The 15,816-nt window shown below is 40.6% G+C and overlaps 4 protein-coding genes across 4 annotated transcripts; all 4 read left to right on the plus strand.

Moving 5' to 3' along the window:
- Positions 1-64: 64 nt before the first annotated feature.
- On the plus strand, positions 65-343 carry LOC111205668 (the record flags this gene model as incomplete). The annotated part of the gene is made up of 1 exon (XM_048770106.1): positions 65-343. A coding segment is annotated over one exon (279 nt), but the record flags the coding sequence as incomplete, so codon positions are not given.
- Positions 344-1,347: 1,004 nt separating this feature from the next.
- Positions 1,348-1,861, plus strand: LOC111205204. The gene is made up of 2 exons (XM_022700683.1): positions 1,348-1,485; positions 1,601-1,861. The coding sequence occupies exons 1-2, from the start codon at positions 1,348-1,350 to the stop codon at positions 1,859-1,861; spliced, it is 399 nt and encodes a 132-aa protein (XP_022556404.1).
- A 3,451-nt stretch (positions 1,862-5,312) lies between these two features.
- On the plus strand, positions 5,313-7,500 carry LOC111205203 (60S ribosomal protein L2, mitochondrial). The gene is given in 3 exon segments (XM_048770108.1): positions 5,313-6,257; positions 6,259-6,775; positions 7,104-7,500. Coding segments are annotated over 3 exon segments (1,170 nt in total). The 5' UTR covers positions 5,313-5,867; the 3' UTR covers positions 7,367-7,500.
- A 5,514-nt stretch (positions 7,501-13,014) lies between these two features.
- LOC106429115 (cytochrome P450 71B17) lies at positions 13,015-15,018 on the plus strand. Its single transcript, XM_013869853.3, has 2 exons — positions 13,015-14,085; positions 14,172-15,018. Exons 1-2 carry the CDS (start codon positions 13,186-13,188, stop codon positions 14,811-14,813), a joined length of 1,542 nt encoding a protein of 513 aa, XP_013725307.1. The 5' UTR covers positions 13,015-13,185; the 3' UTR covers positions 14,814-15,018.
- Positions 15,019-15,816: the final 798 nt, after the last annotated feature.

The following is a 15,816-nucleotide window of genomic DNA, read 5'->3' on the forward strand; positions in this document are numbered from 1 at the left end:
TCCCAAATGGAACTTATGACCAAGTTGGAAGCCCAAGAAACTTATCAGGGGCTACTAATTGGAAAATGAATTGAATCTTTCACCCACCTCAGTCACCCTAGCACTCTTGTGCCTCATCGATCTGCCTTCTCACTCCAGGAGAGCCATTTCGCCATTCAAAAAGAACTGTACACGCGCGTATGGATCATCCATCAGAATCAATCAGTCTTTCAGAATAGTCATCAAGCAAGCTATAGAAGTATGTGTAAGGAAAGAGAAAGAAGTGAGTTGGTATGGCGTCAAAGTCAGAAATCAAAATCGTGGTCGATCTTTTTCAGGCTATCGAATCAGCAAGGGTTTTTGAATAGTCAAGGCTACTCGATAAAGGATGGCTGGCATTCATCAGTACGTGGATCCGCCTTAGGGGTTGGTTCAGCCACCCGACGACCGGCACTTGCCATTGAAAAACCGCTTAATCGTGCTTTCTATTCCTATGAATAAAAGAAGAAGATAAGGTAACAAAGTTAGCCCATATTCACTCAACGCCAAATAAAGCTTCTAAAACAAGGTAAAAACTTCACGGATTTCATCAGGATTAATAGTCATAGGAAAGGTATACTCAAACGAAGAAAAGATCTTTTTTGCAAGGTCACCATAGTTCTATTTGAAATTCGACTGTTTACTACATTACTTCCTGAAAGTGTGCCCGTGCCCTCAGAGGGTAAGGGGGTTTTAGAATAGGGGTAGGAAGGACCTTTTATGGGTATAATTCATGTTCGGTCCCCCGCTCAACAAGCACTGGATTAGCTTCCGGCGGAATCCGCTTTGAAGGCCATGGCCTTCCATTGAGACAAGAGATGATGCACGCTGAACTAGGATGCTTGGAAATTGCGTACTTTTTTTCTGACACCTGGCACAAAGAACTCGAGTGCCACCTGATACCACAGTGTATTAGAGTTTGAGCAACAGATCAAGGTTCGAGCTAAAGCTAATTCCGATTTTTCGTGGGAAGAAGTACGGTTTCGGACAGCGCATGATGAACTATTGAATCCTTCTCCATCCGAATTCGTTTCAGTTCCAGGTATTGAAGCGAAAGATGACTCAACCGTAGGAAAAAGCCACTCGGGGATCAATTTTCCACATCAGTCTAAGTGGTGTAGGAGGAACCCCTGGCATAATAAAGGCCGGAGATTAGAATAGAATGCTGACTTCTAGTTTTTAGCCGGGTAGGAGATCGAGGAAGTCTTAAAAGTGAGTGCATCAGTCTTATCCGATTACTTAATAGAAGTCTGTCAGTCTCATCTTTGAATTGCTGAGAGGACTTAGGAGAAGCTTATTCGTGACTATGAGCAAAGACCAGCGGTAGTGATGGCTACAAGTGGGCTACGAGACCAAGGTGGGGTTGCTAGACTGAGTCAGGGGAGAAAGAAGTGGAATCAACGGGAAGACTTCATTGCGAGAATCAATCATATGGAGGCTTGCAGAACTTCTTCCTATGGGAAGCAAGTTAATAATGTATCAGGTAAGGCCGGTCTAGGTACATAGTTACATCATAAATGAATGCTCTTCGTTGAGTTCTGACTTTACAGGCAGTTAGAGGAAATATGTTTTCATTGCGTAGATCGAGGCCGTGATGCAAGAAGACAAGGACTCCTTGGAAGGAAAGAGATTACAAAAACTGGCGCTTGGCTGTCAGGCGCAACCCTTTGACTTGGTTTCCTTGTCGAGTCAATTCGTTCTTCCAGTTCTGCAAGACTGGTTATGTCGCAGAGCTGCAGTTTTCCTTTTTCTTGTTTTTCGCATAAAAGCTGTTGCTGTAATAGAAAGCGCATACAAGCCAGCACTGACAAGTAAGCCTGCTCACAATCGCATCTATTATTAAAGCTTTCTTTCGTATAGAAATATCAGCTGTGACTATACTGGCTAGTTAGAAAAACAATCTGGCACGTAAGCAAACAGTCCTTTCGACGCTTAAGCATATCAGCTTTTCTCACTATCTTTGTATCAGCTGTTCTATCATTCCTTACTGAAAGTCCGGAATAAAGAAAGCGGTTACTGGCGCTGTTACTACTCTTCCTAAAAGCCCTGTTGGCGCATATCATGGGAATGAAAGTTGTTCCTAGTAATTCCTTACTTCGACGACTGAAGGCTGTTGTCGATGTTGCAGTTACTGTCGCAACATCCGCTGCTGATCTATATTCAAAAAGATTGTGTACTAATAGAAGCTGTTCCTGAATCTAGCTTAGTCGCATTTCTCTATCCGCATGTCGTCCAGTGGGAGTGAGAAATTAGGGAAAAAGCCGAAACAGAACTAACGGAGATTGAGGTATACTCCGTGCTGCGAAACGGATTAGTCCAGTACAATACTGAGTATTATTGAGGCCATGAAGACGGACAGCGCCGAGGAACACCTGCCTATAGCGTTCTTTTCGATCTTGTACTCTACCAATTGATAGGTTGATTTCGCACTTTAGAAAAAGTTCGGAAGGCCGGAACGACACCTGCGAACTCGGATAGCATTGTGGCATACCTTTTCATCTGAACTAGGCTACTTTCTTTCTTCTCTTATGAAATTGATAATTTCAGATCATTCTTAAAAGAATCTCTCTCTTATATATGATACCACCAGATGTGCCCCCTCCATCCTCGTCCAATCTTTCTAAGTGCCAGCCTAGCTTCATAGGAAGCTGAACAATACGTCCAGCTCCTTAAGGAATGAATACTTGGGCTTGGACCATCAACGGGCGAAGCAGGTTTCCTGTTTGCATCACCTTTTCTCCGGTATTTTTGAAACTCGATCTTTAAATCATTCAATTCGAAATAGCTTATATAACGAGAAATTGGAATTCGATTGAAAACTCTCTCAACTCAATTGGAAGATAACATAGTAGCTTTCGCCCCAAAAAGCTTCGCCTAGAGTGGATCAGGTCCTTATACGTAAGGCGATCCCGCGAAGCAGGTCACCTCCTGCTTCCTTTTCTTTTTGAGCAGATGTTGCTTGCAAATAAAAAGATAATAAGTGTTTTCTTATTACCCATTTTTTTAAGAGAAAAGATAGTCTAGAATTAGCTCTTAGATATTCCAAGGAAGCTTTTAGGTCAAAATAGATATGATGATATCAGACAGCAGTGAACCCCCTTATCCCCATCTGCATGGACTTGGCTAGTGAAGCACAACCACTCTTCTTTCCATAGAGAGTGCTACCCTAGAGTAAGATGAGCGACCCCAGTGGCAACGTGGGCCTAAAGAGTCATATGACCTTCACTAGTCAACGAAGTGCATCAACGGATGTAGGCACGTTCTTGCTTGATCATTTGCTCTCACTAGACCGCCTAGAGTACGATACTGGTTCACCATAGGTCCGAAGGGCTGTCTCTTGTGTGCGATGGTTGGGCATGAATGGAGCTTGCTCGGTAGAAAGGAGAGTAACCTTTCGGGGAGTAGAGATCTGGCAGAAGGACCAGTAGTTGTAGCCACAGGGAGCGAGATCCCGACGTTCGTAAGCGTGATTCTGACCTCCAGCGCATGGGCGCCCCGTAACACTCCTTCCGATTCGAGAACAAATAGCCCCTCTATTATATAGAAAGCCGGCAGGCGTTCCTCTCAGTCGAGAGACTGGCGTTCCTCGAGGTGAAAGCTAGAAGCAGCCCCGCCTACGAATGAATGGGAGATTGGAGGCCCCCTTCCGTGCTCGTTAAAGCGCACGCCTATTCAAAGTCAAAGAAGAGGTCCCGGGCTTGGTTGATTCATTTTCCTGCCGAACACGATCTACATTAACCAGCACCCAACCTTTAATGCGCTTAGACTTTACTTTTGACCCCCCCCCCTTTTCTTCCCTGTCCACAGCATTCAAACCCTGAACCAACAAAGGCGAGTGACCAGCCACCAATGAGGGAAGAGCTTTCTTCTGTTAAAGAGCTGAAATTTCGTAATGAAAGAAGTCACTCCAGAATCATTTCAATCCAGTGTACAAAAGTCGGACAGAAACAGAAAGATGATAAGACCCGAAGTTGGCTCCGGCGATCTGCTTAATGAATTGAAGGGTGGAACCAAGGAAGACAACTGAATAACCAGAAAATGAGTCCTTCAGGCCACCAGCAAGTTTAGGATTACGTTTTGTCTGAGTTGTTTTTGGGTGGGACGCACTCAGTGCTTTTCCAACCCGGCAGGACAGTCTTCCCACGCGCCCGAGTCAAAGAGAATATGGCCTCAAAGGATGGCTGCTTCCAAGCCCACCTCCTGGTTGTCATCGTCCTTTTCCCATTTTGCGCCAGGAGCCTCCGACAGCCTGGCAGACTGCAAAATCATTGCACTTCCTTCTCACGATGGATGGAACCAGGAGAGCTAGGCACGGGAAGGGAAGCTAGGCTCACTCCCGACAATTATATACCTGCATTCCAGACAATGGTCCAACCCTTTGATATTCCTAAGGTAACAGAGTACATAGGTGAGAAAGGAGCGCTTTTTTAAGCTCAGCAAGACCGAATGGAATTCAAGTATATGGCACTCTAACTACGAAAGGAATGCCAACAAGAAAGCTAATAGGGATATGACTACTAGCTGCTAAGATAGAAATCGAAAAGAACTCCTAATAGCATTGGTTGCCGCTCTATCTATTCTGTTAGTTCCATAGCCGCGCTTCCTACTAGTCGGATAGGAACAGCTAACTGCCTAGCTACAAGAAGAGAGATATGAGGAAAGAAGAGCTACCAGCTAGCAGCTAGGATAGGAACTCTAAACTAGCTACTAGAGGAAGTCAAGCTACTAACAGAGCTCAAAGCGGATAAGAAATCGGAAGAGACAGACGCAAGGAAGATCAGAGGCGTTCCTCGGTGCTATTTCCCTCTTGTCCTAGCAGCCGATCACTCACTAATAGCTACTACCAAGAGGAGAGGAATTTTTTCGAACAAGATCCTTTCCAGTGGATTGGAATTTGACTCAGATTTGCTTAGTCCCCAAGAAGCTCAATCCTCGGTTAATGACAGAGATGCGACCCATTAGTCTTTGCTCAGTCATGTATAAGATCATATCAAAGATCATGGTGGCAAGACTCAAACCGATTCTGCCTTCCCTTGTGTCTCCTACACAGTCTGCATTTGTTTCGGAAAGGCTTATATCTGACAACATTTTAATAGCCCATGAGTTGGTTCACAATCTGCGTACTCACCCCTCATTTCATCAGCTACTCTCCTCTCATTTCATTGGTCACTGGCTTAGTTGCGGAGGAACCCTTCTTCAGCGAAGCTGGAGGAACCTCTATGGCTAACATTGTTCTTGCTTCACTCACTTACATTCCCTTCATTCAAACTTCTTCTAATTCATATTCACTTACCCGGGCTTAATCACCTGGGCATTCTTTCTTCAGTTACCGAGACCTGGACATACAAAGATCTAGGCAGCTCATCTTCTTCTAACGAAGTCAGATCTTTTTCCATACTATAACGTATATAGAATCGATTTTCTTTTCTGATCGCTAGCCTGCCGGGCCGCCCCCGCGATTAAACTATCAATCTCATAAGAGAAGAAATCTCTATGTCCCCTTTTTCTTGGTTTTCTCCCATGCTTTTCATTGGTCAACAATCAAACCAACCACTAATTCTTCCTTCACTACTAATACAGGAAGAAGTCTTGTCTTCTTCTGTTCGGAATCCAATTTTTTTATCAAAAGAAAGACTCAAAAATAATATAAATAATAATATATAGAATATAGAAAGAATTGCTTAAATAACTCAGCGATCTAAAATCATAGTCACGATCTACTAAAAGTCAAGTTGAGCACCCGGACCAGAGGTGGCCGAGAATCTTATGTCAAAAGGACTAACGACGATGAAAGAGGAGAAGGAGGAGTAGGAGGAGTCAGACGGAATCAAATGATTACGAGATAGACAATGAGACCAGGGAGAGCAAGAGCACTTAGACAATTCACTTTGAGAACATGAAATTCTGCTGGTAGGAATTCCTCAGGGCGTATTACGGTTTTTCACCGAGGGGGTGGCTCGAAGCGATTGCTGCGAAGAATTGATCTGAAACGAAGCACTTCCTCTATGGGCATTGTAGAGAGTATAGAATATGACCCTAATCGTTCTTCTCAGATTGCTCCAGTACGATGCATCAAGGGGGGCTGCCAAAAAAAAATGAACACGATCGAGGAGTTAGCTCCGCCGCGCAAGATCCTCGAACCTACCACGAACACCATCAGTGGCCTCTTTTCGTTCTCTTTCCTGCCTGGGAAGGTGGATCAAAGAAAGGTAGCTTGCATCTCTCCTGGACTGATGGCCCGCTTATGTAGTGGTCGGCCTTCCTACCGGAATGCCTCCTTTGTCTTCGTATAAGAGCGCCTTTGCTAGTAAGGGCACAGGAAGCACAAAAACTTTAGTGAAGGACGTCTTCTTCTCTGCCTTCTCCTTTCCAAAGGCCAAGAGAGAGACTGCATCCCTTGCCTTTGCTAGCTCTTTTGGTTTCCCAAGGATAGCGGTAGCTGGGGTTCCTACCGCTTTCTTCGCTCCGCGAATGAGACAGAAAGTGAGAGGAAAAAGCACGTTTTCTCTTTGCGAGGTCCGAAAGTGGAGAACGAATAGCATTCTTTGGGCACATAGGATCAAAGGTAAAGCAGGGCTTTCTTGGCAGAGTTTTAGGCGGCAAGATACTTTAGGGCTTGTTGGAGCTGCTGGGCATAACAAATCGAAGCCGAAGATGGATCAAGGTAGCTTGCCTGCCAAGCCGATAGGCGAAAGGGCGAAGCAACTCAAAGCTCTTCGGGGTTTGAAGGCGAAGGATGGAGCGTGCAAAGTCGATCGTGAACCTGTCGTGTGACCCGTTGGTCCCGCGCGAAGCGACCAAAGAGCTCTCCTTTATCTGGGGGCACTAATAAAATGAAACTTCGATCAGATGCGGGTATCAAATCCCGCCGCTGAGATGTCCAGCGGATTCCTGGGCTTTGATGAAAGGCCGGCCACCTTTTTTTACGGAGAGCAAAAGGCCCGGGGCACAGCAGGATGAACCAATGTGAATGAGTGTAAGCTTCGTTGCCCGAACACGATTGGTGCTGACCACACTAGGTGCTACCGCGGTAGCAAGAGAGGCCAGGCAATGACAACTGAGAGGTTGTCACTGAACATTTCTAGTCACACGGGAAGAGAGGTCCAATGGCAAGGCCATACGCCCGTTTGGCTCCTCGCGGAGTATAGCTCACATCCAAATATCATATCTGATTGGGGAACGGGGCAACACCCATGAAGCTCCGGCAGAAAGGGAAGGACTGCCAGGCCGTATGCCCATGGGTGCAGGATTCTTCGAAAAAACGGGGGCTGACTCGGAGACCTGGGACCTTGGCTTAGCAACGAATGAATATTTCTCCTCAAGCTTTCTTTGCCAGCGGCTTATGTAGTGATCGGCCAGCTCGCTAAGCTTCGCTTCGGAGGAACTTAGCTTCTTCGGCGAAGCTGGAGGAACGGAGTTGGCTTCTCCCGTTGGTCAAGCAGGCTTCGCTCCTTGACTTATTTCATAAGTTCCATTTGGGTTTTACTAGTTTTCAGGTCGGATTCGGTTTGGTTCTTTTCCGGATTCGGTTCAGATCGGATTATAATCAGTGTCTAAAATCGCCTAAAATATAGTTAAAAAGTTTTAAAAATTAACAATAAACTACTTAAAATATATAAATTATTTTAAAATCTAACTAAAAACTTGTTAAACCTAAACTAACTCAAATGTATTTAAAAGAACAAATAAAACAAACTAGATAAATCTTTAAAAGGCTCTAAAATATCTAAATTACCTTAATATATATAGAAATATTAACATATTTAACTATTTTCGGATTCTAATTTGGATTTCGGTTTGGTTCGGGTTGTACGAAAATCCCAAGTACGAAGCTCTAATTAAGTCCCGTTCGGATATTTTTGTATAATGGTTCGGATGAGATATTGGTTTTTTGGTTCGAGTTAAGATAGGGATTCGGTTTAGGATAAAAACGCATAGGCATAATAATACGTCTTCAAGGACACAAGCATGCTTCCAGTCCTTAGATTTCAGCATTGGTTGTGTTTGTCTCCCATTTACTTTTCTTGGACTGCAAACATGTTCTCAGAATTCCTCATGTAAATCTGCCATTAGCACGGCACCATACCACCACATAGAGTCAGAGGTGTCAATTGGTCCGTCCAGCACCCGGGCTGTCCACACATGACTATTATTTTTGAGCCATAATCTGCCGGTCTCTCTTGGACAATGATCCAAAAATGTCTAAATCTAATAAAGACCATGTTCAAAAAATGCTCACGGACCCCCCAATGATATTTATATTTAATTTTTTAATCATTAATGTATCATTTTCCACTAAAATGAGATATTCTATTTTTCCATCAAAACCGCAAAATTATACTGTTCCACAAAAATCCGAAAATTGCATTTTCTCGCCAAAGCTGAAAAATTACGTTTTTCTGCTAAAATTCGAAAGTTGCGTTTTTCCAAGACCTGAATTTTGTTTTTCCGCCAAAAAAAAATGTTTTCTTGTCAAAATCGTAAAATTGTTTTTTCTGTGAAAAACAAAAAATTACACTTTCCCGCCAAAACTGAAAAATTACATTTTCCTGCCAAAACCAAAACATTGCATTTTTCCACCAAACCCATAAAATTATGTTTTTCCACAAAAACTAAAAATTGTGTTTTTCCACCAAAACCAAAAAATTGTGTTTTCACACCAAAACTGTGAAATTGGGTTTTCCCAACTCGAGAGGGATTCAACTGGATTCTACTGGTGTCCAATGTGCTGATGCGGCTGATACAATCTTCCATATTTTCTTCCTTTGTCTTGTAGCCTAAGAAGTTAAGAGACCACAAAGGCTCAGCCATTTTACATAGCAGAGGATCATACGTTCTAAAACTTACGTTCTATCCATGTGGGGAACGTAATCTTTGAATCACCTTATGTGCTTGTTCGTGAAGCGCTGCTGTCTCCACATATTTTTTTCAACTGTCCTTTGTCATTTGGAGTTTAGAACATGCTTGTGAGGATCGTAATGCTGTTGCCACGGCTATAGCTTTCAGCGTCTTCATCTCTCTAAAGCTCCTTAATACTAGTGCTTCGTATGTTGTCGTGTTTGTATCTTTTGATATCATTATGTTGCTCATAATTTGTGTTCTCCTCTCTCTGAGATTAGAGGTTATTACTGCCGTAAGACTCCTCCGGTTGTGGAGATGTAGCATGAAAACTCTGTTTTTTACTTCGCTTGATATAAACAAATTCAGCGTTAGAAAAAGACAGAAATAAAAATATTTTAGGTTACTAGCAAACGGAGTAAGTATTTTGGCAAGTGATAAAAATCTGTTATATATATATAAATTTTTGACCCTAGTCAAGAAACAATTCTGGCTCCGCCTCCGCCACTGATCTCCATTGAAGTGGTGTGTAGCCACCCCAGTACGAGGTAAGTAATATGTTGAAGATGTTGTGCTGCACTTATGCTTTTTTTTTTTTTTTTTTTTTTTTTTTTGATTAACCTGGGGGTATCCCAGGCCGAGGCCCAGACTAATCCCCAAGGGGAGGTGCAGCCCACGGATAGACCCTCTCTCCGGGTTTTCAAATGGGTCCTAAAGCAAACCCATATCCGCGTGGCCACCTAGTGATTTAGCCGTAGTGGGGTGCCTTCGAACCCGGGTCGCTTAGCTCGCCGGTATCCGCCTACCACTAGGCCACCAAGAGGTGCTGCACTTATGCTTTCATGAATAAATTATTTGTATCAAGATAAAGTTATTCACTATGTTATATAATAAATATTTGAGAAATTGCATCTCATATACAAAACTAACTGCATAATTTGCGAGAATGAAAGTTTACCTTTTTTGCTGATCTGTTTTTTATTAATGGCCTTTTTATCCCTACGCTCTCTACAAAACCTATATCGTATACGCTTTTTCAAAACCCCTATATCTCCTACAGCACGCGTGATTCACTATAATCGATGCCTCTTCGGTTTCTCTTCGACCATATCACTCACCATTCGAAAATCACTTTGTGTTCTCCGTCATAACCAAAATTTCTGTTAGGCCGGGGCATAAAATCCGGAACTCGAAATCCGAACCGAATCCAAACCGAAAAATCTGACCCGTTATCTGACCCGAAACGTAAAAATACCCGAACGGATCTTGTAGGGTGGTACAAAAAATATCCGAACCCGAAGTGTTATTAACCGAACCCGAAAAATCCAAAATTAATAGTCAATATAAATATTTTGAAATATATATATAAGTATTCCAATTATTAAATTTAATATTTGTGGTAATATTATATATAATAATAAATATTAAAATTCTAATAAATGCTTTAAGTACACAATTAGTTATAAATAAGTATTTTATAATTTGTTCATTGAAATAAAAAGTCTACTCTCTATAAGGCAATACATATTGTTTACAAATGATGTTTGTTTCCATGCTTGATTTAACATTTTATTGTTATTTTATATGTGACAGATTAATTTTTATTTAATTTAGATGTTTTTCTTTATGTTTTACTTCAAAAATTTTGTTTTTTACTTTGGTTATATCCGAACCGAACCGATATAACCCGAATCCGTACGATATATGATTACTTTATGGGTTTTATAATGCAATACAATTGTGAACCGAACCCGAAGTGTTATTATCCGAACCCGACCCGTACTAATAAAATTTTAGTATGGGACCTAGAAGCGTAAACCCGAAAATCCGAAAACCCGAAAAACCCTATCCGAATGCCAACGGGTACCCGAACGCTCAGGCGTTCATGTACCATTGACACCACCACTAACAGTGGTTAATCTAACAAAGACGGCATCTTCTTATGATTACAGTGGTTAATCTAGCGGAGACGTCACCTTTGGATCCACAACGGTGGACAAGACGTTGATGGAGTCTTGCCACCGGTCCACCGCCTTCGGGAGTCTGATGAGGGAACTGCTCTCAGATAATGGAAAAGGTTAGATCTATCTCAAAGTTGATTGCTTTTAGTTTGAATGCTAATAAAATAATTAATTCTACTGTTAATTTTTTAGCCAGCTAACTCGTTTTTTTGTCTAATTGCAGTAAGTTGCAGTTTATTTCAGGTTCACATAGCTAGTTGATATTTTGAAGACCACTCAGTGAGTTATCTCATAACTCTTTATTTACTTATCTTTGTAGCTGGATACGTGTTATAGTGACCGGTTAAGATAAACATTATACGGCCAAGTAATATTAATACCAACCGAAGCTCATGTACGTTTTGTTTCAGGTTCGGTGGCATTTCAGTTTCCAGCAAAATATCTTGTAGATATTGCAGAGAGAAACCAGGCCCGTTTCAGCCAAGGTATGGGTTTATTTACTTATCTTTATGGCCGGATACGTGTTATAACGACATGTTAAGATAAACATTATACGGCGAAGCAATATTAATACCAACCGAAGCTCATGTACGTTTTGTTTCAGGGTCGGTGGCATTTCAATTTTCAACAAAGATCTTATAGTATTGCGGAGAGAACCAGGCCAGTTTCAGCCAAGATATGGGTTTATTTACTTATATTTATGGCCGGATACGTGTTATAACGACATGTTAAGATAAACATTATACGGCCAAGCAATATTAATACCAACGTTTTGTTTCAGGGTCGGTGGCATTTCAATTTCCAACAAAGATCTTATAGTATTGCGGAGAGAACCAGGCCAGTTTCAGCCAAGATATGGGTTTATTTACTTATCTCCGTGGCCGGATACATGTTATAGTGACCGGTTAAGATAAATATTATACGGCCAAGCAATATTAATACCAAGCAAAGCTCATCTATGTTATGTTTCAGGTCTATTACCGTCGATGGCATTTCAGTTTCCAGCAAAGATCATCTTATAGATTGCGAAGAGGACCAGGCCGAAATTTATACCAATAACAAGTTTTAGTTTAGCCGTTTTTATCTCAAGATATCCGTCTTAGGTGCTTCTGGTTGTAAAGCATAAATTAACCGGCTCCAAATGTATTTATCCAATCATAGTATAGTTTAGCTTCTTATCACATATTCGTAATTACTGGCTAACATTGGATATCATTAAGAGATAGCCTCTCCTTGTATTCAGTACATTCATCTTACAAAATTATCCGGCTATTTATAATTTTATCATGAAGAGATTCAGTGTAGAAATTTTCATTACTCTCATCACCAATATAACCTTTCTATAACTCAGGTATCTTTTCCCATTATCCGGTATCGAACAACATTTAGCAATATAATTATAAAACGTATTAATCAATAAATACTATTATCCATACAATTTGTATTTTAGCCGCTTTTTCAAATCTTTCTAAGTTGTAAAAACTCGAAAGGCCAACTTAATCCAATAAATGTAAGTTAAAACTCACCTGAGTTTTTCTTTGAAAATAAAAAGCGAGAGACGATTTTTAGAGATTCACCTAAGACGATTTAGTGAAAATGTGATGGATAAGTTTTGTGTTTTCTAAACCTCAGAACACTTTGTTTTATAGAACATAATCGATAAGATATATCGATTGTATAACATGTATATTTGTATATGTACATGTGTAATATCAAAAAGATATCGTCGTTTAACGCTGCCGGATTGGTCAGATTTTGGTGGCTATTCTTAGATCTGTAGATGCTACACAAATACTTGCGTGTTTGTATATATATGTTAAGTCATGTAATCATACATGTAATCATTACAAAACTAAAGAAGGAATAGGGGCACCACGGTCATTGTAACGTCTAGAGATGGGCCTGACCTTTGGGCCATCACTTTTTCCAGTTCTGCAAATTTTCTAATATTCTACTATTTTCGGTGCAAATCACTCTAATATTTTGGCAAGTGATAAACATTACAATTTTGACCCATGTTATAAAAAAATTCTGGCTCGGCCATTGACCCTTCGAAATGGTTTGTAACCACCTCAATATGAGGTAGGTAATAATATGTTGATGTTGTTGTGCTGCACGTATGCATTGGGGGGCCTTGGGGGCTTCAACAATGTCAGAGTGTCTATGCTTTCAAGAATAAAACAGTATTCACCGTTATAATATACATTATTTGAACACTAATTTCTAGAAGTTTCACTGTATTTTGAGATGAGTTTGAAGCACATCTCAGTGGACTCCATTCAAGTTTTGTTTTCTTCTTGCCTCTTGGAATTATCAAAGTACTTAAGAACATTTATCAATTTCATTTTCTCAGTCGAAACAAAGAAAAATGGCAATCTCTTTGCTCTGTCTTTTCCTCATCACCATTGCTTCCTTAATCTTTGTCGGAAAGAAGATCAAACGCTCTAAATGGAATCTTCCTCCAAGCCCTCCACAGTTTCCGATAATCGGAAACTTACACCAAGTTGGAGAGTTGCCTCACAGGTCACTCCAACGCCTAGCCGAAAGAACAGGACATGTCATGCTTGTTCACTTAGGGTTGGCCCCTGTAACGGTAGTCTCATCAAAAGAAGCAGCTGAAGAAGTGCTCAGAACTCATGACCTAGACTGTTGCACGAGGCCTAATCTTGCCGGACCGAGGCTAATCTCTCGGGGTTTTAAAGATATCGGTTTTACCCAATACAGTGAAGAATGGAAAGAGCGGCGTAAGTTTTTGGTGCGCGAGCTTTTCTCTTTGAAAAAGGTTCAGTCTTCAAGATATATCAGAGAGGAAGAGTGTAACTTCATGGCCAAGAAACTGTCCGAATCCGCAGTTGATCTATCTACAGTCGATTTGAGCAAAACTCTTTACTGGCTAACCGCGAGTATCTTCTTTAGACTTGCTTTTGGACATAGTTTCCACGAGAGCAAGTTTGTCGATCAAGAAAAGATCGATGAGCTCGTGTTCGAAGCCGAGACTGCCCTAGCTAGTTTCACTTGCTCTGATTTCTTCCCCGTCGCGGGAGTTGGATGGCTTGTTGACTTGCTTTCTGGACAACACAAGAGGCTCAAAAATGTTTTCTTCAAGCTCGATGCCATGTTTCAAAATATGATCGATGATCATTTGAGTCCTGAAAGATCTTCAAAATATCACGATGACATTATAGTTTCAATGTTGGATGTGATCCATACACAAGAAAAGGATGATTCCTTAAAGCTAACAGTAGATCATATGAAGGGGGTTCTCACGGTAAATCTAAGACTTCTTTAAACACATTATTATAGTATTCAAATTTAATCTAAAGTTTAAAACTTATTTTATTGGTTTGTTGGTAGAATATATTTCTTGGTGGGATAGACACAGGGGCCGTCACCATGATATGGACAATGACGGAACTCGCTAGAAACATGGAAGTGATGAAGAAAGTTCAAGGCGAGATCCGTGACCGCTTTGGAAACAGTAAGGAGAGAATCACCGAAGAAGATATTGGTAAGGTTCCTTACTTGTACCTCGTGATCATGGAAACATTCAGGTTGCACCCAGCACTTCCACTTCTGCTTCCAAGGGAAACTATGGCTCACATCAAGGTTCAAGGCTATGATATTCCTCCGAAGAGACGGATCTTGGTCAATGCTTGGGCGATAGCTCGAGATCCCAAAATTTGGAAAAACCCGGAAGAGTTTAATCCCGAGAGGTTTATAGATAATCCTGTGGGCCATAGAGGACAGAATTTTGAATTCTTACCATTTGGCTCTGGTCGAAGGATGTGTCCCGGGATAACAATGGGGATGGCTACGGTTGAACTGGGACTCTTGAACTTACTTTACTTCTTTGACTGGAAGTTGCCTGATGGGATGACGGAGAGAGACATCGATATAGAAGAAGCTGGTACTCTTACGGTCGTCAAGAAAGTACCTCTTAAGCTGGTCCCGGTTCTTAGTTCACTGGTTACACCAAACTCCAGTTTCAGAAAATGACAGAAGTTTCAAATACACTCTCTGGCAAAAAATGGAATGTATGTTATGTATAAGTGTGTCTGTATGATAACGATCCGTGCACTTTTATCTTAAACTGTCTGTATAAGATTTTTGTGAAAAGCCTGAATAATGGCTCCGTGGAGTCTTATATATATATGGAGACTATGTGTTGTAGATATGTTTCATTACACTCAAGTTCTCGTCTCCTTCTTTAAACCTTACATATATTTAACATGCGACTCATTGAGCACTAAGAGAACATTAAACAGATTAGTGTTTAGGATTTCAAAGAGATTAAACCTATAAAAAGAAAATGATAGAATAATCACGTCCCTGAAAGGTAACAAAGCTGTTCTCAGAATTTCTTAGTATAATACGTCATCAACGACACAAGCATGCGCCCACTCCTTAGAATTCAGCATCGATTGTGTCCATTTCCCATTTACTTTTCTCAGAATTCCTCATGTAAATCTTATTCTGCCATCACCATAGCACCATGCCACCACATGTGGCTTTTTAGCTCCATGTCTTTCTTGGTCGTTTCTAAGGCTCCCACATTTGATTTTATGTATAACAGTGGCTGAACCAGAACATTTATCTACTGAAGGCAGAGCATATTTTTGAAAATATAGTTTATAAATTACTTAACTACTATAAATATACTATACGTTTTACCCATACTCATAATTTAAAATATTGTTACATTTTAGATATATTTGTTGATAAAAAATATAATAATCACTAAAAAATTTGATCACCATTGCGATAATATAATAATACTTTTTTAACAATTTTTGTTTTTGAAAACATTTACTGACGCTTGTGATTGTAACACGCAAAATCATAACTTGTTTTAGATAATATATTTTTTGAACAAAAAAATAGATAATATATTTTAAAATTTATAGTATTCAATTTATAAATAATAAACACAACCCCGAATTTTCTATGATTTCAAAACATAATCATTTCAACGTAATAGAAATATATAGTATGATTAAAT

The sequence above is a fragment of the Brassica napus genome, chromosome C9 (assembly GCF_020379485.1).
Source record: "Brassica napus cultivar Da-Ae chromosome C9, Da-Ae, whole genome shotgun sequence".
Classification (NCBI taxonomy): Eukaryota; Viridiplantae; Streptophyta; class Magnoliopsida; order Brassicales; family Brassicaceae; genus Brassica; species Brassica napus.